General features: G+C 36.6%; 1 protein-coding gene across 2 annotated transcripts in view; it reads left to right on the top strand.

Annotated features, from left to right (window-relative positions):
- The window catches only part of LIN7A (lin-7 homolog A, crumbs cell polarity complex component), a 148,431-nt gene that overhangs the window by 39,114 nt on the left and 86,393 nt on the right, over positions 1–22,924 (top strand). Inside the window, exon 2 of one of the 2 annotated variants that reach the window (XM_023201855.1) lies at positions 6,214–6,332. The exons of the other annotated variant lie outside the window; for it this stretch is intronic. Within the exon in view, the coding sequence (XP_023057623.1) occupies positions 6,214–6,332 (119 nt within the window). The remainder of the gene's footprint in view (positions 1–6,213; positions 6,333–22,924) is intronic. 2 annotated transcript variants of the gene reach the window in all.

The following is a 22,924-nucleotide window of genomic DNA, read 5'->3' as shown; positions in this document are numbered from 1 at the left end:
TTACAATGGAAAAGGCATTAAATTTGTGAGTAGAAGACATGAACGCAATCATGTTTTGATAGAGGACATTTGAGTTTAGTACTAGCTGTGTTTTTAGGAATCCATTGGGGATCTTGGAATGTACTCCCTGAGAATAAGGGAAAACACCTGTAAATGGTCCACGGGTAAATTTGTATGTTAACTAAAATTTAAGAACCTCAAGCAAGGACTTGTTGATCAGATTAGCTTAGAGAAGGAGAAGTTCCTGGAATGATTTTAAGTGTTTGGATTCCTAAGCCACATCTCAAATGGAGCCCAGATTCTAGAGCCGTATTGCCTAGACTCAAATCCTAGTTCTACTACTTACGAGTTATTTCCTTGGAGAAGCAATTTTAACTCTATGGATCTGAGTTCCCCCTCTACAAAACAGGGATAATAATAATACCTACCTCCAAGTGCTGTTAAGAGAAGTAAAATGTTTAGAACAAGGACATAGTCAACACTATATGTGACAGTAATGAGTATTAGAAGTAACATTGTTATTAGGATTCCCAGTGTGTACCTCAGGGCATCAGTGATTCACAACATGACTATAGATTATACTCACTGGTGCCTGAAAATCCTGATTCCCAGGCCATGCTCCAGACTGAGGAAGTCAGAAATACCGGTATATATGAGGAGGCAGGATCCAGACATCTGTGTTTTTAGGGCTCCCAGGTGATTCCACTGGGCAGTGAAGGCTAGCACGTAAAACTCTCCAGGTGACTCTGATGATCATTGAATACTACTTGTCAGAGGTATACTGATAAATAGAATAAAGGTGAATCTTTATTGAGGAGAGAAAGATTAAGAACTCAGCCTCTGACCAAGAAAGCCTACAGCGTACAGAGCTATGGTAAAACTACTGAATGTCAAAGAAGAAGCTTCTAAAAGTAAAGCCATGATTGAAAAAAAAAATAATAGGCACAGGGTTTAGAATCACTCAGATCTAGATTCGAAACCCAGATTTCCTACTTGTTAGTGAATTACTTAAACTCTCAATATTTTCCTTGGCATTATAAGGATTGTTATAAGGATAAAGATGGGTTAAAAATGCAAAGCTCTTAGCATTCAATGACGTCCATATCATAGATGTTCAGTAAAAGTTTACTACGGTTATTATTGCTTTTAGGAGTAAGGATTAATGGAATGGGAAGTGTGAGGGAGAGCAAAGGGGCAAGTGTAATATGCAAGTATTTGCCTTATGCATTGAGAGAGTGGTATTCTTCAGAAGTGGTAGACAATAGGAGTAGGTTCTAGGAAAATAATCCTTCTTGCTTTTGTTGTGCTTACCTGGCAGCCTCTCCAGTTCTTATGTATTATTCCTCTTGATCTGAGTTATACTAGTAAACCCAAACTTCTCTGTTACTAATCAAATGTGCTGGAAGTGTTTCATAAAACAAGCATCAGGAGGTTCTGAACAAGAACCTAAGGGAACTGTTATAAATAAACCACACACACTTTATTCCAATAGATTTAGGAATAAAAGTATGTTGCTGACTTGAAGCCTTCTTTTGCTTCCTTCTGGAACCTGGCCTTGCAGGTTTCTGATATTCTTACAGAACTTAAGGGAATCAGAATGCTGTTTAACACTCCAGCCTCATATCCGTTTATCACTCCCACCTATTTGTTTCCAAAACGGCTAGGTCTGGCTGGAGGAACTTGATCTTTCCCACTTCAGGTTTTCAGACTTCCTTTGGCTTTTACCACCCGCTGTGTATCCCTGACATTATACTGCAAGACTCCCTTGGAGGGGCACCCAGTAGATGGCTTAAGGGGTACCCCAAGATGGTATAGGCTCCAATGGGCACTGCTTTTCAGCTGTCTCCCTCTGCTCAGACAGAGAGGGCAAGCGGGTCACCAAGTTCATTGCCTGTGCCACCAGGAAAGAGATGCTAGTCTCCCTTCTTTCAGGCACACCCAGTAGCTACAATTGTTTCTGTCAGAGCCTTCCTTACTTAGTTATTGGAAGAGAAGCAAAAGACCCAGTACTGTGTCAAATTAATGATTTAACAATTCTTTAATTTTCTATCATCTCCCAATGCCCTCTTATGAGGACTGGGAAAGGCCTGTGGTGTAATAGAAAAGAGTTGGCTCAGCTTTCATGAGTCTTAATGGAGACATGTCTGGTTTCCTTGATGGCTCTTTTTTGAACAATATTTTTCTCAGCTTAGAATATGGTCTTAGAAATTATCTGGAAACTGAAAAGCAAAAATTAAAAAACCAACAACTCGTTTAGTAGATTCCACTCCTAGAGATTTTGGTTTAATTGGTCTGTGGTAGTAGATCAGGTAAAAAAAAAAAAAAAAAAAAAAAAACTTCACGGGTGATTCCAATCAGCAGCCTTTGCTAACGACCTCCTTAACACTAATTGCTGTCATCTGTGGGCTTTTATGAATAATTCTGAAACTCCTCAAAGAATCCCATTCAGTACCCATGTTACAGACTGTATTAAAGAATACTAGAGAGTACAACGGTTTCTGGAATTCTGGAATGAAAGAAATGTAAAAAAAAAATCATTTTGTTCACTTTTCTCTCTCTGGGATCTGTAAACTAACAACTACAGAATCACTTTGAGCATGTACTTAAAAGGCATATTCTGGGGACTTATCCTTACACCTTCTGAATCAACATTTCTCAAATGGGGTGAGGATTATGCATCTGCATTTCAATGAGCTCTTCTGGGTGATTCTTAAACACATTTGTGTTAAGAACCAATAATCTGTAGCAGAGGTTCTCAACCCTGGCTACACTTTAGCATCACCTGAAGGGCTTTAAAAAGCCCCATGCCCAGCCCCCCACTCTGTGCCAATCACATCAGAAACTATCCAGTTGGGACCAACCTAGGCATTTGTGTTTTTTAAAGCCTCTCTGGTTGATTTTAATATGCAGTTAAGGCTGAAAACCACTGTTCTGGAGATTCTGGTTTAATTTGTTTGGCATAGGTCTAAGGCATAAGTAACTTCTAAATGCACCCTAGATAGTTTCAATGCACAGCCCAGGTTGAGAACTACTAAAAATATTCAGGTTAGTATCATTTTCAATTTTGTTGGACTTCACCCAGTGTAGTCTCTAATACTCTTCAGCCTGCACATTTAGGCTTGCCTTTCTCTTCTAGTCCAGATCCAGGCAAAGCTGATAATAATCTGGAGTTGTCGATTCACGACAAGTTACAGGTTCATGCAGACACAGACCTCTAACACCTGCCTTCCGGAGCCAGTCACATCAATTAATCCATCATTCATTCAACAAATGTGCATTAGACACTTGATATTTGTTAGGTACATCCTAAAATGTATGGTACATCCTAGATGTTAGGTACATCCTAGGATGATATGTACTAAAACACAGAGATGTGGAATTCTGTGGATGCAATGAATAAGATACTTTGTTTCTGATATCTGAAGAAGTGTATATATTCACAGAGATAAAGGAGGGAGATGTACCTGCAAACAGAGGGTAGTAATTATTGTAACAGATGAGTGAACAAAGAGCTGTAGAAATGCAGACATGATAGCAACTGAAGCTGCTTCAGAGAGTCAGGGAAGACGTTGTTGAGGAGATGGTTTTTAAGCCAAGTCTGCCCTTACATGGCCTTAAACACTCACCATGATGTGATTTCTGTCTACCTCATCTCTCGCCACTCATCCCTGGCTACTCTCATCCTGTTTTCAGCTTTAGCTATAATAAACGCCTTTTATTTCTTTGAATATCCCACACTCTCTTAAAAAGCCTTTGATCTGCATTTATTCCCTTTGTCTGGAACGTTCTTCCCTCTTTCTCCACTTACACCTCCTACCTAGGACTCTGCTTAGCAGTTATTTCCACAAATAGATCCTCCTTGACTTTTTGATGATGATAAATGTCTTTGTTATACATCCATGGACAAGCCTGTAGTGCTTCATTTATAGAACACACCCACTTTATTGCATGTCTATGACTCCTCCCCTTCAACCCTGTGAGTTCCATGAAAGCAAGAGAAAGGAGCTATCTCCTTCACTGCTGTCTCCTGTGCACAGCCCAGGGCTAGCACTACTGCATGAACGAATGAATTGAATTTCAGGAACGGGGAATGCTATGTGCAAGGCATAGGGGTGGAATTCTGTGGCATGTCCTAGCAACAGCAAAAAATTGGGATCGCCCCACTGTAGGATGGACAGGAGGAGGTGTTCTGAGATGAGCAAGAAGTAAGCTGTTAAGGGCCTTATATGTAACCCTAAGTTTTCTGAACTTTACTCTGTAGGGAGTGGGAAGCCAGGGAAGGTTTTACGTGCAGGAGAATAATAATTAGATTTACCATTCAGGATAATTACTATGGAAGCAATGTGGCGGATGGGCTGAAAAAAGAAGAGTAATTTAAAGGAGATCAGTTAGGAGATGTTCCAGTACTGCACGTGAGAAATGATGAAGACTTCCCTGAGAGTGATGGGGCTCTTTACAAAAGGCAATTCTGAGATAGAATCTACTGCACTTGACGACTATCTGCATGCAAGGGGAGTGTGAAAGACAACATAGTTTTGCTTGAGAAGATGACTTGTTTGGGGGAAGAAATTTTTGGAAATATGGAACAAAGGAAAAGAAGAGCGAGTTTTAGGGGGAAAAAAAATGAGCTCAGAGAGTTCCATGCATCCATGGGCATCTAGGTAGAATTTTTGTTACTGTTGTTTTAGAGATAGGGTCTCACGCTGTCTCCTAGGCTGGAGTCCAGTGGTGCAATCATGGCTTACTGCAGCCTAGGTAGAGTATTTTTTGCAGTTAGAAATGCATAAAATCTCAGCTTATTGATTGTGGAAGTATCTGGTTTTGTCCAATGGACTATGTAGACTTCCCGTTTATGTACTAAAAGGTAGACTTTAGAAACTGGCAGTGTCACATTGATTCAATGATTTGTGCTACTTTGGCCCACGTTTGGCAATCAGAATGACTACTTCAAAGAGAGTCTCCATCAAAGTCACTTTTTGTTATTTTATTCAGTTAGATACATACACCTATGCTAACCCCACCCAGATTCTGAGGTGCTAACAATTTTATTATAGGTGGCTGTGCTATTATATTTCTTTCTCATTTGATTGTGAGCTTTGAAAGGGGGTATCATATTCTTGTTAAGCTGGCACCAAGCATTAATAACAGAAACTCAAATTACTGGATGGATGGGTGAATGGATAAATTTATGAGCTGATGGCAGGGATGTAGGATGCTTTCTGGAGCTGGGCACTTAGGAATCGAAAACCCCATATCCTATAACATAAATGCCTAAGTGGTTTTTCAGTGAGTTATTTACTATAGCCACAAGGATAGAAGAGCTCACCCGTAAGTATTTTTAAATGGCCCTTTATTGAATTATTTTCTCTTGGCAATATGAAATAATCCAGGGAATTTTAAAGTTTATGGCTATAAAAGACTACATGTTTCTTGATACATGAACCTTTGATATTGTTAAATGAAAGAGAAGCATTTAAAATAACTGTTATTGAAAACTCTTGCTTAGTACTGTTCTAAAGGCTGGTAGATGGGCACATGATCAGACTTTTGTTTTAGGAAAATAACTTTGTGGACCATTTGAAGAGGCTGTAGGAGAAGAAATAATTCCAATTGGACAGAGGAGAGATGACGAGGGTCTGGAATAATCCAATGGCAGTGAAATGGGAAAAGTACATTAATTTTATTCACTATGATATACCATACCCTGAGGATACAATGGTAACCAAACCAGACAAGTTCCCACCCTCAAGAAGTTTATAGACAAACTGCAGAGATGCACAGCCATCCATTCATTATAGTAATACATGTAACGTTGTAGCTATGACAAACTGAAATAGGAGAGGAAAAGTTGAACTGAAAGGAAGCATTTCTGAGGTAAAACTGACAGAATTAGTTTTGTTATTGCAGTATCAGAATAAATAATAGACATGTGTCCAGCTCTTCTTTACTGACATAATATTCAAACTCATTTGTATGACACAAATTACATGAAATCCCATCAAAGAAAATGTATGAAGTGACAAATGTGTGGAACAAGTTAAAATGACCTTTAACCAAACGATGAGACCAATAAGCTATGCATATAAATTCTGATCATGCAATTTAATTCCACTTTCTTTTCAATGTCATCATGCAATTGGAATAATAGTACTATAAGCTGATGAGATACAATTTATTCTAGGTTTCTCTATTTTGGTTTTTTTTTTCATTCAGATGTTGCAAGAGCAATTGAATTACTGGAAAAACTACAGGAATCTGGAGAAGTACCAGTGCACAAGCTACAATCCCTCAAAAAAGTGCTTCAGAGTGAGTTTTGTACAGCTATTCGAGAGGTATGGCACTAAGATTTTAGTAACTAAATTCAACCATATGTCTTCTTCATAGAAAACATGTCTTTTCTACACAAACAGTTGAAATTGTTAAGATTGGAACTACATTTTAATTTTTTGTTTTTAGCTCCTTGGACAGATGATAAAATATAATTTAGCCTGCTAAATTAGATCCAGCCAGGATTTATACATTCATATAACCAAACGTTGATCTTCTGGTACCAATGAAGGGGCTGCCTAGCAGGTGACTGTTGCATGTAGTGTGTGCTATTTAGTGGTCACATGAAGCCTCCTAGAAATTCAGGTAGAAATAGTTAACATTAATAGGGGCTGAAGTTGTCTAAAAAGAACATACAATTAATTCTTTCCCAGGTAAATCTGAAGTAGTAATCTCCTACTGACCAAACGTTACTGTCTAAGGCAATGATGGAAAATATACAGTTAGGCTGGTATGTCTTTCTAACAAATCTACATTGTAATCCTTTCTTCACTAATGGTTTCAAGAAGACTAAGGTGAAATAAGTATGTTGAAATGACTATTTGAATTTTGTATTGACTTTGAGTGGGATTGACCATTCAACTAATGAATTTAATTGGTTACAAGATAAGTCACTTGAGATCTATAAACTATATTGTTTTACTTGGTAACCCATTACTCCTTCCCCAACCGGAACCAAGTAATAACTCATTAGTTAGAACCTAAAGTCCATAAATCCATTTGCCCTCCCAAAAGTCCTCAGTGTTGGATTACCTACTGTTATTCTCTCCAAAGTCTGTTGAAACCAATGACTACCTAGAGAGTTTATTGTAGCATAGGGCAGGCACCTCTCATGAATGCTTGTGTCACTCCACCTTTCTCTTTACAACTCTTCTTGTGGCTAATGTATATTCTTTTACCTCAACAATACTAGTTTAGTCACTAGGCAGGAAAGATCAAGGTAAAGACATACAAAACTTCTCACTACAGATTTAAACTGGTGCCTATGCAATGCATGTAAAATTTGACCTTTGTTGGAATTTGTTGACTTATGCTGTGCTTGTGCTAAATATTTATCAGGTGAAGTGTTCACTATTTAATTTTTGTTAATATTGAACACAGCTTAAGTATATAACCATAATAACATCTCTAAGTTTTAACCTATGAATTTGATTGAAGGCTGTAAGGAAATTTCTCAGCATACGGATTATTTGCCATTAGCTTCCCCTCAGTGGGAAAGGTATAAAATATCTCAAAACTGCATGTGCGTCTTCTTGATTACAGTTGTCACTCCTGTGCTCACTCTGTAGACCAAGGCCAAATTTCCTATACTCTGTTTTCTTCCTTCACAGAGTGCCATTGCCCCAAAATTTGGTGACCGTTTTTTTTCCATTTTAGAGATTCTACCATCTCTTTTATGTCTTAGCATTCTGCTTTCCACAGAAGTAACCAAAGGATAGGATACATCAAATATATACCTCTGCTCATTGAGTACGTGGCTTATGATGAATTCAGAGTGTCTACCACCATGGAGCTCACAGTCTAATGGGAGAAGACTATGATAAATAAATGTACAATGCAATATCAGAGTGACAAGACTGGAGAGAAATAAGCAGGATTAGAGAGGTCTGGTTGAAGCTCTATTATTTAATGTGGCCAGGAACAAAAGCAAATAAATGAAAAAGAGAAAGCAAAAAGTAATGGAACAGTCACACAAATATCAGGGCTCATAGTATTCCAGGCAGAAGAAATCACAAGTTCAAAAACCGAAAGCTAATATGTGTGCAGTAGAGTTAGCAAGGTAGCCTCTCTAGAGGGAGCTGGAGAGGAGAACACATAGGTCCAGCAGGCCATATAGTAAGAACATTGTGTTTCTTTCTAAGTATGATAGGAAGACCCTGGAGAGTTCTGACCTGATTTTATTTGCTTTTTGAAAATGTGTGTCTGGATGCTGTGATGAGACTACAAGTGTAAGTACAAAAGTAGAAACAAAGAGAGACTAGTGATTAAGTAGTGAGTAGATTGAGTGAGAGATGAGATGATAGCAAACCTGGACAAAGGTGGCAGCACTGCAAAATGGGAAGTTGTCTGATTCCAGATATATTTTTTTAGAGCAAAGTCAACAGAAATTATTAATGAACTGGATGGCGATATGGGATGTGAAAGAAAGAAGACCCTATTGAATCTTAGGTTTGGGCTTGAACAATTGAATGAATGATGTTATAATAAAGTGGACTAGTTTTGCAGAAGACTATCCAGGAACTCCATAATGGACCTAGTAAGTTGATGATGCTTTTGAGATATCCAAGCAAAGATGTCTAACAGGCATCTAAATCTGAAGGTTGGGGGAGAAGTTGGGTCTGGAAATATAAATGTGGTATGGATATCTGTTCAAATAAACACACCAGCCTTTTTTTCTTTCTTTTTCTTTTTTTTTTAAGAGTTTGCTAAGGAAAATGAGAATGAAATTAAAATGGAAAGTAAATATGGGGGCTTTGTTTAGGCATTATAAATCCATCTAACAAACTCTTCCCGTGGTAAAGTGTGTGCGTCATTGGTAGTCCATAGAAGTCTATAACTGATCTATAGACAGTTTGGCATTTTCACAGGGAAAGCAGATGATGTAATTTATCTACCTTACATTTTATAAATTTGAACTAGTAAGATTAATTTTATATTCACAGTAAACTCCTTAGTAATAATTTTGTTCTTAAAGACAATGCACGTTATACAGGAATTGTAAAAGATTACTTCATCTTGGCTAACATTTTATGCCATTCATATGATATTGTTAATATTTGCTAAGTTTGGAATTTTCTTTATTATTCTTATTGTGTTGATTTACATTTGCTGTGGGAAATAATAATAGTAGCAATATATAAACAACGATTCTGAATAATATTATGAATCTTTCTAGTGAAAAGTTATTCAATTAAAATATAAAATATGAATGCATGTTGCCAGGTAGGTGAAACCAAATGCCAGTAAAGAAAAGTGCAGTTATAAAGTATGATAATAAATGTCTCAAAGTTACATTTAGTGAGCCTAGAATACTTACTCTCTTGGTGTCTTGGGTACTGATTGTAATACTGGCAAAAAAAAAAAAAAAAAAAAAAAAAAAACTTCGAAGTTTTGGTTTTTTATTCAAATAAAGCTCAGAATCTTTGTGGTTATCTGAGTTTTTCAGAAATATTTGCTAGTTAATACTTTCCCTTGTGAAAGTTATTAATGTTGTCATGCAAAACAGAGAAAAGAACAAAAATGACAGTGGCATCATTCTTAGTTGCACTCAGCAGAGCAAAAAGAGATGCAGGTCACACTTTTGCCAACAAGATTGTAAAACACAAATTATGCTCAAAAAAGAAAGCAGGACACGCTTTTGCCAAAAATATTTTTATTGCCTTACATAACAGTAGTTAGTATTATATGTTGAAATAATTCCATATTTTGCTTTACTTTTGGATGAAACCACTGAATCAGCTCCTGGCATATGTGCAGCACGTATATGAAAATAATAGTTTGGTAAAATTTTAATTTTTTAACTAGAAATAGATGGCCTTAAAAGAGATTCGAAGCTCCCTTAACTATATTTTTCTATAACCTGTAAGAAAGCATGGAAGTATATGCTGAGGTCAGTACTGAAGGAAGATCATCGACATGTACAACTAAGAAAGGCATTCCTCTGTCAAGAAGTAACTTACACTTGAATGCAAATCCTCACGTATCTTTATTCACAGAATACAGACAGTGGTAAGCAACGCTTTTCTTAGTCATGTTTTATTGCTGAAGGATCTCTAAAGAGCCCTGATCAATATTTAAATTGCATCTAATCTGTGCAAGTGATTTTAAAGAACATGGCAGAGAAATGGGCTGACACATGATACTACTTTTCTATAATGAGATGTGCTGGCTGATAAGAGCACATTTACACAAGTTTTTGAATGAGAGATGAAATAAATATTTTATGGTACCAATATTCTCAGTAAAGATCATTTCTGTGATTTCAAGTGACTTCAAGCTTTAGCTTCACACTGTATTAATTAGTTGAATTAGCCTAAACATATAAATAGGGTTGAAATATTGATTTTTGAATAAAAGAATTCCCTAAGAGAACTGAATTGCAGTGCAAATATCTCAATTGTCAAGAGTTAGACTTTGCTCCAAAACTTCATGTTCTTTGTGCCTCAGAGAAAGAAATCAATAAATGTATAAGAGATCATATTTTAAGAAGACATCTAATACAAAGAATACAGAGTACAAAGGAATTATTGTGGCAACCAAAGTAATAAAAAAAAATAACAATCTGTGTACTATCATCATCTTCCAAGTTGTAAAATGAATTATTCATGCTCCTGCTTTTCAGGATGACGTGCTCATTGACCTGGAGGGTGACATACTGCTAACAGTGGTCTGTTGTAAGGACTTACTTGCACATTTATAACTGCTATATGCAGGTTTGAAGCAAAAATGCAGAACAAAATGTCATAATCACCAAAAACTGCCTTTTTTGGCTAATCAGCAAATTGAATGCTAGTATTTTCTAAAGTAGTAGAACTATAGAATAAGAAAATAAATCAACCCTATATGGAATGACTGTCATTTTGTGATAGTAGGATTTCAAAACTGGCCTGGTTCTCTACTTCTTTGTGAATGCTGCAGTTGAATTTCTCCATCCTCTCTAAAGCTGTCTATGGTTATGATAACTGCTTTAGCTAATCACATGTGAGTGGAAGAAGCTATATGTTTCACTTCTTCATAGGAGCCTATGAGTAAGTAAATGATTTGCCAGGTTCTCGTCCCTTTGCTAGGCAATGAGTAAGTTTTATATGATAAATTATCAACCAGTCTGAGTTTAAGAATGAGAAAATAAAAAATATAGACTCTAGCTAACCTTTTATGAACATATAATCTGAGCAAGAAATAAACCTTTGTTATTCTAAATCTCCAAAGTTTAGAGATTATTGTACCTCAGCATTACCCAGGCTGTCCTGACTGATGATACACAATGATCAAACCAGATTTATTTTGGCAAAAGGTTATAGGCAGCATCAGTCCTTTAATTGCTGTAAAACAAAATCAATGTTTTAAAACTATGTTGTATAAACTGATACATCTTTGAAAACTTATATGAAATTTGTAACCAATATAAGTACCTATGGCCATTAGGCGAGTCACAATTGTTAAAATTTTAAGAAAGTTGGGTCACAAATTTTATTTGCTTCTTGATTGTCTCTCATTTTCTCCTACTTTCATTATTATTTTTATAAAGGTATTTTTTTGGTCTTATGAAATTAAAGATATAATCAAGATAGGAGAAATATTTGGAGTTTATCCATCTACTGTTCAAGTGCTCCTGGTCCCCAGTGAGGATTAGTTTTTGAAGGGAATGGGAGTTTTCACCACAATGCCTCCCGAGAAGGCTATGTGGGAAAGGTCACCGTGAGACATTCTGTCAGATCAGAGACAGAAGCAAAGTCCTTAGAGTAGTGTTGTGGTCAAATTGACCAAAGTTTGAATCCCAACTTGGCTACCTATTTTTGCCTTCTCTAAAATTGTACTTTTTAGTTTAAAATAATGGACTAATACCACCAGTCTTGCACTGATCCTGCTAATTAAATATCATATATGTACAGCTACCTAATACAGTGTGGGGTAGCCAATAATTACACAATCAATGGATTTTATCATTATTAAAGAGTAGGATCCCACATTATCTCTAAGTATGGTATTTTGGTAAGTTACGGAATGAATAACAGATAGAAAGAGACATGGTAGTTTCCATAAGCTGAATCTAAGAAAACACACAAGACTAGTATATTTATATTCATTACCCCACCATCAATAATTAAAATAAATTGAGCTATTGTACCCTAATTCCATAACCATGTGAGAAGTAGCATTACGACACAAGCTTTTGTTCTTGATGCTCTTCAAATTAATGTCTATTAATGTCTTAATCTACTACGTGGATGAAAACACAGAAGGAAAACTTAATCAGCTTTATAAGACAGCCAATGCTTAGTTGGGTGATACAACCTAGATTCAGAATTACCCTAAGAAAATACATACTTGGCTAATTAGTGACAGTATGAGCTAAAATAAGGATAATAGGAGAAAGAGGAATGGGAGGAAGAAAGAATGGGAGAGAGTGAAGGATGAGAAGGAGAGAGGGAGGGAAGAAGGAAAAAGAAGAGAAAAACAGGGAGAGAGGGAGAGAGAGAAGAAAGAAGGAATGAAGGAAGGAGGGAGAGAGGGAAGTAAAGCTGACACTGAATCATAGCTTATTGTAATATAATGGAAAAGTGCAGAAAGAATATTGGCAATGGATTGTGACAAATCTGGATTCACATCCTTGCTTGACCACATCATTTTGTAATCTAGTGCCAAGTTACTTAATTTCTGTGATCTTGGTTTTGCTTATTCTCTTTTTTAAGGTAAAATAAGACAATAATAACTTCATAGAATTGTCAGAAAGATTAAATAAAATGAGATAGGACATTACATACTTTGACTAATACAGTGCCTATCTTAAAGAGTTGACAATTAAGAAATGGTAGCTATTGTGATAAAAATCTTGATGGATTTAGTGATAAAAAGCTAAAATTAGAAATATTAGTCAAGAATTGCCATTATCATTCACTATTTTTCTGAATGGCCTAGCCACTAAAATAAGTCAAGTAAAACATAAAATAGGTGTCAATATTAGAATAAAAGAAAAATGATAATGTTATTATTCACAGATGATATGATCATATATGTATAAAATCCAAAAGAACCTATAGTGAAACGATTAGCATTGCATTTCTTTACATAATTTCACTCCTAGATACTCAATAAAAGATGTACATATGTATGCCAAAAAAGAAATATTAGTTAAGAATGAGAAGAACAATGGTACTGTAGTTCTTGATCATTCAAAAAATGCAAAATTTTTAAATAGATGGCTCCAAACTTTCAGATAGATGTTAACACATTGTAGTGGTTGTAGAAAAAGGCAACCAGCATGAAAAGAGATCTGGATACCTTGTTAGATGACAAGAAGTTATGAACTTGGTGATATTTAGCCACATGAAGAGAAAAGTAATGTGTAACATAAGGTTTACCACCCAATAGTTGATGGGATAAAGGGCAAGAGAATTAACCATGCCAGAACACTGGATGAAAAATGGAAGAATCCAGATAACCAAGGATAACTAGAAATACACAGCTATTACAAATGGGCTCATTTGTAATACAGAAAACTTCCTATATAATAACAGCAGAGATTAGATGGTACATTTCAGATCACTTTAGAAAAGGGGTATTTTAGTTAAAGATCATATACAGGCTGGGCGCGGTGGCTCAAGCCTGTAATCCCAGCACTTTGGGAGGCCGAGATGGGCGGATCACGACGTCAGGAGATCGAGACCATCCTGGCTAATACGGTGAAACCCCGTCTCTACTAAAAAATACAAAAAACTAGCCGGGCGAGGTGGCGGGCGCCTGTAGTCCCAGCTACTCGGGAGGCTGAGGCAGGAGAATGGCGTAAACCCGGGAGGCGGAGCTTGCAGTGAGCTGAGGTCCGGCCACTGCACTGCACTCCAGCCTGGGCGACAGAGCGAGACTCTGTCTCAAGAAAAAAAAAAAAAAAAAAGATCGTATACAGACTTTATGTTGTAGGTTAAGTAACAGCAAATATATATATATATAAAATATATATATAACTTAGCTTTATTATTTTTGCTTTTCGTGCAAAAAATTGTTTATGGTAAAATATGTTTTTTGTTTTTTAATATATTTAATCTTTTAATCTTTTTATTGTTTTAAAATATTTTGATGTTTTCCTTTAAACATGGACAGAGTAGCATGTACTTTTTCACATGAAGTTACTATCCTTGTACAATGACATCTGGAATGGCATTGCTTTCATCAGAATTAATGAAAATGCATCTGACATTATGTTTGTGCATATCTCTTTCTGTTCACATTAAACTTAGCTTAAGTTGGCAAATGTCAGAGAAAAGAAAGCTGATGGCTCCTACATTTCCTTTGATTTTATTTGCATTGCTAAATGTGATGGGACACAAAAGCCAGAGTGTTTCTTGTGTGATAAGTTTCCTGCCAATGATAGGATGAAGTCAAGAAAGCTTATTTCTGAGCATCCTGAAAATAAGTCACACAATATAGATTTTTTTTTTCCCCTAGAGAAGTTGTTCAATTTTAAAAGGATGGAAATTTACCAAAACTTATATTTTCCCTAACATGAAACTTTTGACATGTTTCCAATCAAAAGAAACCATAAATAACTGGAGAAAGCTTTATCATTTCAAGTACTCTAGAAATGCTTGAGCTGGTGGGTTGCTTAGAATAAAAAAAATTAATGGCACCTCTGTTTACTTGCTAGAACCTACTCTTGAACTCTGCTATTTTGCCAATATTTCAAAGCCAGTTTTTATGGTGAAAATAACAGCTGTGTCATTCCCATTTGGCATGCAGCTGGGTGAAAACTATGATTGTTTCAGTAAAACTCTGATTTTTATCTCTCACCTGAATGTTGGTGTGTGTGTGTGTGTGTGTGTGTGTGTGTTGCTTCCTCCCAACAGAGTTTCTTATCAAGCAAAACTCCTAATGGAACAAAAATCTTGATACTGCAAGTACATATGGGGTACATATGGAGTTTCTTGATGCAAGATCCAGCGTAATGAATCTGGTGAAGACAGAGATTCCACTTTTCATAGAGACATATTGCCCTCATCATCAGCATGCATTCATGTGAAAGATACTGATAATTATCCTAAAAAGATGCTTTGCCTACTCTGTTAAAAGCAACCTAATAGCGGTGGCTCAAGCCTGTAATCCCAGCACTTTGGGAGGCCGAGACGGGCGGATCGCGAGGTCAGGAGATCGAGACCATCCTGGTTAACACGGTGAAACCCCATCTCTACTAAAAAATACAAAAAACTAGCCGGGCGAGGTGGCGGGCGTCTGTAGTCCCAGCTACTCGGGAGGCTGAGGCAGGAAAATGGCGTAAACCCGGGAGGCGGAGCTTGCAGTGAGCTGAGATCCTGCCACTACACTCCAGCCTGGGCGACAGAGCGGGACTCTGTCTCAAAAAAAAAAAAAAAAAAAGCAACCTAATAATTTCACAGCCATAGCCAGAAATCTAGAGTTTCAAAAGTTTTTATTTAGAAATGAAGCAAAATGTATTCTTTTTACTGTCAGAAGTTTTTTGGCTTTCCATTGGATAAGTGTTAATGCGCTTGGCTGAACTTGGGTCAGAAATTTAATTTAATTTATTTTTTAAGTAAAGGAGAGCTGAATCTTAAAACAATTTGACAAGAGAGGTTTATCTACATCTACAAGGAAGATGTTAGGCCAAAAAAAAAAAAAAAAAATGAGGCTAGTCTTTCAATTTCAGATTTTCTGGTCTAGTAGGGTGACTCTGGAAAGAACTGTCATTTTGGAGGAAGACATTAGAGATAAAATCTTGTGACCTTTCCATTGACATGAAAGTGCTGAAAGAAAGACTTTAGTGAGGGCAAGGAAGTTGAAAATGAGAAGGACATGTAAGTTTGTCCATGGAGAAGATCTACAAACATCTGTAAAGACTACAAAACTCTTTTAAAGGTTATTTCTGCTTATACTACATAAAACTGAAAGAATTCAAACATCTTCCCTTGCTGACAAAGGCTGCATTGTTGACACTAAGCTTTCCAAAAATAATTACATTTGACTTGAGGATGAAGGGTTTCACAGAACCTGAATTCACCTTGAAGTATCTTGGAGAAAGCTCAGGTGTCTTGACAAAAGTCTACTCTGCTCTGACTGATAGGGAATTTAATTCTGTTTGATGCTGAAAGCTATCTGAGCTGCAACTTTGAGCACATACTGCTATTAAAACAGATGAAAAATTGTTTGGATACTAAAAATAACACCAATATTTTCATATAAAGGAAGGATCACTCTAAATTTTAACTTATTCCTTTTTGTTGTTGTTGTTTTGGCTGCTCCATAGACACAGCAGAGCTATCCCAAAGGCAAAGTGTCCCAGAGTAGCCTAAATTTTAACTTCTTATTAAGCCAAATAAAACAGCCTTCTCATTGAAAACTATTTTAAGCAGAAACTATGTTTTCTTTATTATATATGATTTTGTTAGCAATTTGCATTTATTATTGTTTTATTTAGAAAGAGGTCATTAATTTTTACAAGAAAAATGAGTCACATAATTTTTTGTAATATGTGAAATAACTCAATGTCAAATGCAAACAAATAAATAAATGACATGAACATTTACACACATGAGTGGATTTTTCTTGGGATAACTTCACAAACTTCATTAGATTTTCTAAAGTGTCCATGATATCTCCTCTCTCTCCCACCCCTCTCTTACTCCCCAATAAAGACTAATTAATAAGGGACTATAATATCAGTTGAAAAACACTGCTCCACTAGGTAATCGATCCCCTGTAGTCCTTCCAGTTCTGTGAATTTATAGTTAAATAGCAAGCAATCTATGCTTTTCTTCACATAGATTGCATCTACATGAAAAGGTGAGCATGTATGGATACTTGGAATATGTAACTATACAAGACTGTGTGAATGGGGTAAGAAAGACAGGTACTATGAAGATTTTTTAACCGATAAAAATAGTACTACAGAATAAATGTACTTGTGAGAGGTGAAGCCACCTGGACTTCTGGGTCGGGTGGTGACTTGGAGAACTTTTCTGTCTTACAAGAGGATTGTAAAATGCATCAATCAGCGCTCTGCAGCTAGGATTGTAAAACACACCAATCAGCACTGGGTGGCTAGCTAGAGGTTTGTAAAATGCGTCTATCAGCACTCTGTAAAAACGCACCAATCAGTTGTCTGTTGCTAGCTAAAGGTTTGTAAAATGGAGCAATCAGTGCGCTGCAAAATGGACCAATCAACACTCTGTAAAATGGACTAATCAGCAGGACATGGGCAGGGACAAATAAGGAAATAAAATCTGGCCACCCTAGCCAGCAGCAGCAATCTACTTGGGTCACCTTCCATGCTGTGGAAGCTTTGTTCTTTCCCTCTTCACAATAAATCTTGCTGCTGCTCACCCCTGGCGTCCGTGCCACCTTTAAGAGCTGTAACACTCACCGCAAAGGTCCATGACTTCATTCTTGAAGTCAGCAAGACCACAAACCCACCAGAAGGAACAAACTCTGGACACATTTGTTTTATTCAATTTTCTGAGAATATAATTTATCATTTTATCAGAGGAATTACAAAAAGAGAATGACTACATCACCCATTGGGAACAGAATTTTAAAGTATAGTTATAGTTCTATTTCTGCAGCTTTCTCTGAGTAAAGACACATTTTTAATGATGTGTAGAGAGTGCAACATCAACATGTCACTTTCTGGTAGCAAGTACAGGAGCCATCTTAGACTATAATTGCACTAATGGGTCATTGATCTTAAGGATATCTAAACAGACCCTTACAAATCATCTATAATGACTCTGAAGGCTGTTAGTGTCATTGTTGGGTAAATACTCAGCCCAAGCCTTTCTATTTGCTATTACAAATGATAAAATAAACAGTGCATATTTCCAGACGCTTATAATTACATGTACTTACACAGTAGTTCAAAATAATAGAGTCCTTGGAGAAGTCGTATTTTATATCAGTCAGATAGAGTGAACATTCTGTCTTCTGTTGAGATCACAGGACTGGAAATCAGAACTTCTATTTTTGGCACCACGGATGACAACTGTTTTTTTTTTTTTTTGTTTTGCTTTGTTTTTCCCTCCCAGTGAACAAGTCATTTAACCTTTTCTTGGTTCAGTGTTGCCAACATAAATGGAGAGAGAGAAGTTCATTTGTATAAGCCATCTAAAATGAATGTTAAGTTACAAATGGACATTTTTAAGCCAGTTTGCTGTTATCCTTGGGGATAATTTGCATGTAAAAAGAAATGAACTTAGTATCATTCATAATTCAAATATATGCAAGGCGATTACTAGCTTACTCCTTTCCTTCTTCCCTCTCTTTCTTCCTTTCTTCCTTTTTTTTTTTCTCTCAAAGGGAAATATAGATTTAGGGCTGAAAACTGATCCCAGCTGTTTTCATTATTTCCTTGCTTTTCTTTGTATATAGTCTGATTGCAGTATTTTTTCCTAAAATATATTTAAATTTTATTTATTTAAAATATTATAAAGAGATAACCATACTGTTGAAATATCCGGGGAATGTTCTCTTTCACTTACTATAATACTGCTAAGATTCCATAATTTTGGCGTTGTTGTGGTTCATTCGCTTTGGCTGCTGTGTGATATTTCATTGTGTGAAGATATCACAGTTTATAAAATCACTGTCTCTTATTGATGGATATTTGAGTTATTTCCAGGTTTTCACTACTGTGATTGATACTACTATTAACATACATGTGTCTCTGGTTAGATGACCAAGGCTTCTCTGGGGTATTTGTGTGCATGTGGAATTTCTGGGTCATAAAGTATAAGAATATTCAATTTTTTTTTTTTTTTTTTTTTTTTTTTTGAGACTGAGTTTCTCTCTGTCAGCCAGGCTGGAGTGCAGTGACAGGATCTCGGCTCACTGCAACCTCTGCCTCCCGGGCTCAAGCAATTCTCCTGCCTTAGCCTCCCAAGTAGCTGGGATTACAGGCATGTGCCCGCATGCCCAACTAGTTTTTGTATTTTTAGTAGAGACGGGTTTCACCACGTTGGCTAGGGTGGTCTCAAACTCCTGACCTCAGGAAATCCTCCTGCCTCAGCCTCCCAAAGTGCTGGGATTACAGGCGTTAGACACCGTGCCCGGCCAAGAATATTCAACTTTAAGACACTATGCCAAACATTTTTCAAACTTGATTACTCCAATTTATACACCAACAAACAATGTATAATTGTGGATCCATATTACCTCCAACAGTTGTATATGAGACATTTAAATTTTCATCAATGGAATGTACAATGCAATGGGGTCTCATTGCAGTTATCATTGGTGTTTACATGATCAATTGTTGAATATATCCTCTTAGCCACATGTGTTTCTTTTTCTGTGAAACATCCGTTCATGTGTTTTTCTACTAACTTGGGCTTTTACATATTCTTATATATTCTTCTTAGTAGCTTTTTTGGGGGTGGTTTATATAGTGAATATATTCTCTTCCTTTGTAACTTGCCTTCAAGGTATCTTTCATGAATAAAGTTCTCAATTTTAAGTGCTCACATTGCTCTTGTTTAGAATATGCTTTTTGGGTATCTCACTTCAGAAATCTTTCCCTACCCCAGTGTCTAAAAGATATTTAGAGTTTTCCTAGTCTGTCACCTTACTATCCATCATCGTCTCCACGTAGGAATCTGTTTCTGGGTTCTCATCCCTTCGTTACTATTTAACTCATGGAGAGCCAAGGGAATGAGTTTGGGGTAAAGGGGTGCCACATAGTTTTGATCCTAGCTACTTGTGATCCCAGCTTTTGTCTCAGTGGGAGATTTCAATTTGTATCTGTCTCTCTCTGTCTCTTTGTCTCTCTCTCTCTCTTTGTCTCTCTCTCTCTCTCTCTCTGGGTGTGTGTGTGTGTGTATAAAAGTAAATTAATAAAACCAAGGCACTCATGAATCAATGTATAGTGATGAGTGTGTGCCATAAACTAAAGGTTATGGTGATTCCAATTCTGTTCTTTGCACCTGAGATCCAAAGGGGGCAAAAAAGTAATAGAATACAGCCTACTGCTCTCAAAAAAAGTTAGAACAGTTTCAAATCCATAATTTGTGGATCTCCATCTATTTTTCTTATTAAAGTTAATTAAAGTTTTAGGTAATAGTCATCTTCCTTATTAGACTGAAGGTAGAAAATGTCTATTTTAATCAAACAGAAAATTAGTACCTAGCATGATATCAGCCAAATAATAAGCATTTCATAAATATTTGTTGGGTGCATGGAAGAATTCCTTAAGACGACTCATTTTTATTAGTAGACAAACATATCTTTGATTTTCATAAATCTTGAATTATCAAATGGGACTCTGAGCTCATAGAAATCGCAGACAAAACATGCTTTAGAATAACATCTTACATTAAAATGGCTTCCACCCTTGAAAAGTGATCTGTCATTAGAGCCAGATTTTCAGGGTTCTTTATGTATTTGCATAAATATGTATGTTCTTATGAATGTGCAAATATGTAACACATGAGTTTTCATGTAGTAAATGTATAAAAGTTGGTAATGTATACAGGGTTAAAAGGAACCATAGAAACACCCAGTGCTGCGCTTTCTTTGCCTTTGGGAAATCATAAACTTCTTTGTGAATCAGGTAAAATTATGGGCTTTTTTTCCTAGAAAAAAATGTACATGTGCAAGTATTTTTATTAAAAATTCAGGGGGTTGGTAAATCTGAGACTGATCCACTTGGCACCTTGTCCTACTGTAAATGTAATTTTATGGATGAGAAAATAAGATACAGAAAGTTTAAGTGGTCTTTCAACCTAGTGAGTGCCTAAGTTAGCACCAGAACCAAAGTATCGCAGGTCCCAGTCTAGTTCTAGTTTTACTTGTTATGGATAATAGCTAAAACAGAACATTCTGGAATGTGGGAATAATGAAACATTATTTTAAAGCTTGTCAGTAATGAGTTAAAATAGGAAAATTGCACCATGATTCCCATTTCCACAATCCCTATTCATAAATGTTCCATTTGTACCAACAACAATTTTTAAAATTTATGCCATTTTGTTCTTTGCCTTAGTTAACACAAGACAATATATTTTCTCATATATTTGTTATTCAAGTTTTCAAGAAACAATGTAAAAAAATTAGTTACTAATCATTGTATAATTGGCATTATTTAATCAAACCAGTTATGACATTTTCAGAAAATTTAAGCCCTTTCTGGAATAATTTAGTATTTTAAGACCAAACTTTAGCAAATGTATTTCTGGATCTACCACAAATATGCATGTCTATTTAAATGTGCCCATAGTTCTTTTCTTAGTAGGTTAGCACTAAAGGCAGAAAAACCATTTTCAACCAATAGCCACAGAGTTAGGAAGAAAGCCTGTTTTCTTAAATAGAAAAGAAATGTGTGACATGTAATCTTGTTATCCCAAACTACCTTGTTTTTCCCATGTCAACCTGTTCACCATATAATAAGCGATTCCCAGGCTCGATTAAGCCTGATACTTGGAAACTGTGGAACTACATTTTCTATTTCCCATAGATCAACATGTTAGACGTATCCTACTGCCTAAAGTCTAGCCCAAGAGTACTTTGCTGCCTATTCCCTATTTGCTAGCACCTAGAAATGCAGCTACAGAACCCAGCCCTACCAGTTGTTGGGGAAAATAGCAGAAAAAAAAATTCAGATAAAAAAGTAACCAACCAAACAACAAAAATTATAAGAAACCATGTACCTTAGAATAGTCCAGGTGAGGGATTAGAGACTCCCAGTAACATACCTCTTCCTCTTTTCAACCTTGCTTCTGGAAAGATGGGCCAGTGACCAGTGACATTAATGACAGGTAAATCATTGAGGTCTAGATAGCCAACAAAAGCATAACCTTGTTGACAATGCACAGGTATACATTTTCCATGTTAAATGCAAAGATATTCCTCTCTTATTTCAAATCAGTATGTTTTATTTTCACTTTCATTTTTTTTAGAGACAGGGTCTCACTCTATTGCGCAGACTGGAGTGCAGTGGTGTGATCATAAGTCACTGCAGCCTCGAACTTCTGGGCTCAAGCGATCCTCCTACCTCAGCCTCCTGAGTAGCTAGAACTACAGGCTTGTGCCACCATGCCCTGCCTAATTTTTAAAAATTGTTTCTGGAGACAAGGTCTCGCTATGTTGCCCAGGCTGATCTTGAACTCCTGGGCTCAAGTGACCCACCCGCCTCTACCTCCCAAAGTACTGGGATTGCAGGTGTGAGCCACTGTGCTTGACCTGTTCCTCTGTTTTAAGGTCAGGAAAGGGAGGGGAGGGGGGATTGGCCTTTCTGGAACACCAAATAGATTAGGTTATTTCCGTTTCACTGATTTCCCTAAACACATCTTCCTACACAGTTTTCAGGTCTTACCAACCTAGGGCTATCAACAGGTACAACAGCCATAAAAAGAGAACACCACCACACACATCTTTCTAAAGAATACTCAGGGCTAACTGCTCTGAGGAATGTAAACCCATATGGAGACAATATGAAAAAGTTTACTTACAGTCAACAAAATTAAAGAATTCTACCTTACAGTGCATCTGATCAAAAGGATATTCTGTTAATTTTCCTCTATGACCACCTGCTTAGTTGTCAGTTATTGTTGACTCTCTAATTTAGAAAGTGAATTGCAACTAGATTCTATAAAAATTTCTTTGAAAATCATTTGATCTCTTCATATATGGGAGGGTAATTATTTTGTCTCCAGGATAGAGCCAACTACCGCCACATGTTGAGAGAATTGAGAATGCTAGACATTGACTGAGTAAATTAGACTTTCCTAAACAAGCTATGAAATATGTCCTTCCGGCCTGCGCGCGGTGTTTCACGCCTGTAATCCCAGCACTTTGGGAGCCCGAGGCACGTGGATCACGAGGTCAGGAGATCGAGACCATCCTGGCTAATACGGTGAAACCCAGTCTCTACTAAAAATACAAA

This window comes from Piliocolobus tephrosceles, chromosome 10, assembly GCF_002776525.5.
Source record: "Piliocolobus tephrosceles isolate RC106 chromosome 10, ASM277652v3, whole genome shotgun sequence".
Lineage (NCBI taxonomy): Eukaryota > Metazoa > Chordata > Mammalia > Primates > Cercopithecidae > Piliocolobus > Piliocolobus tephrosceles.
This window is presented reverse-complemented; position numbering and strand designations above follow the sequence as displayed.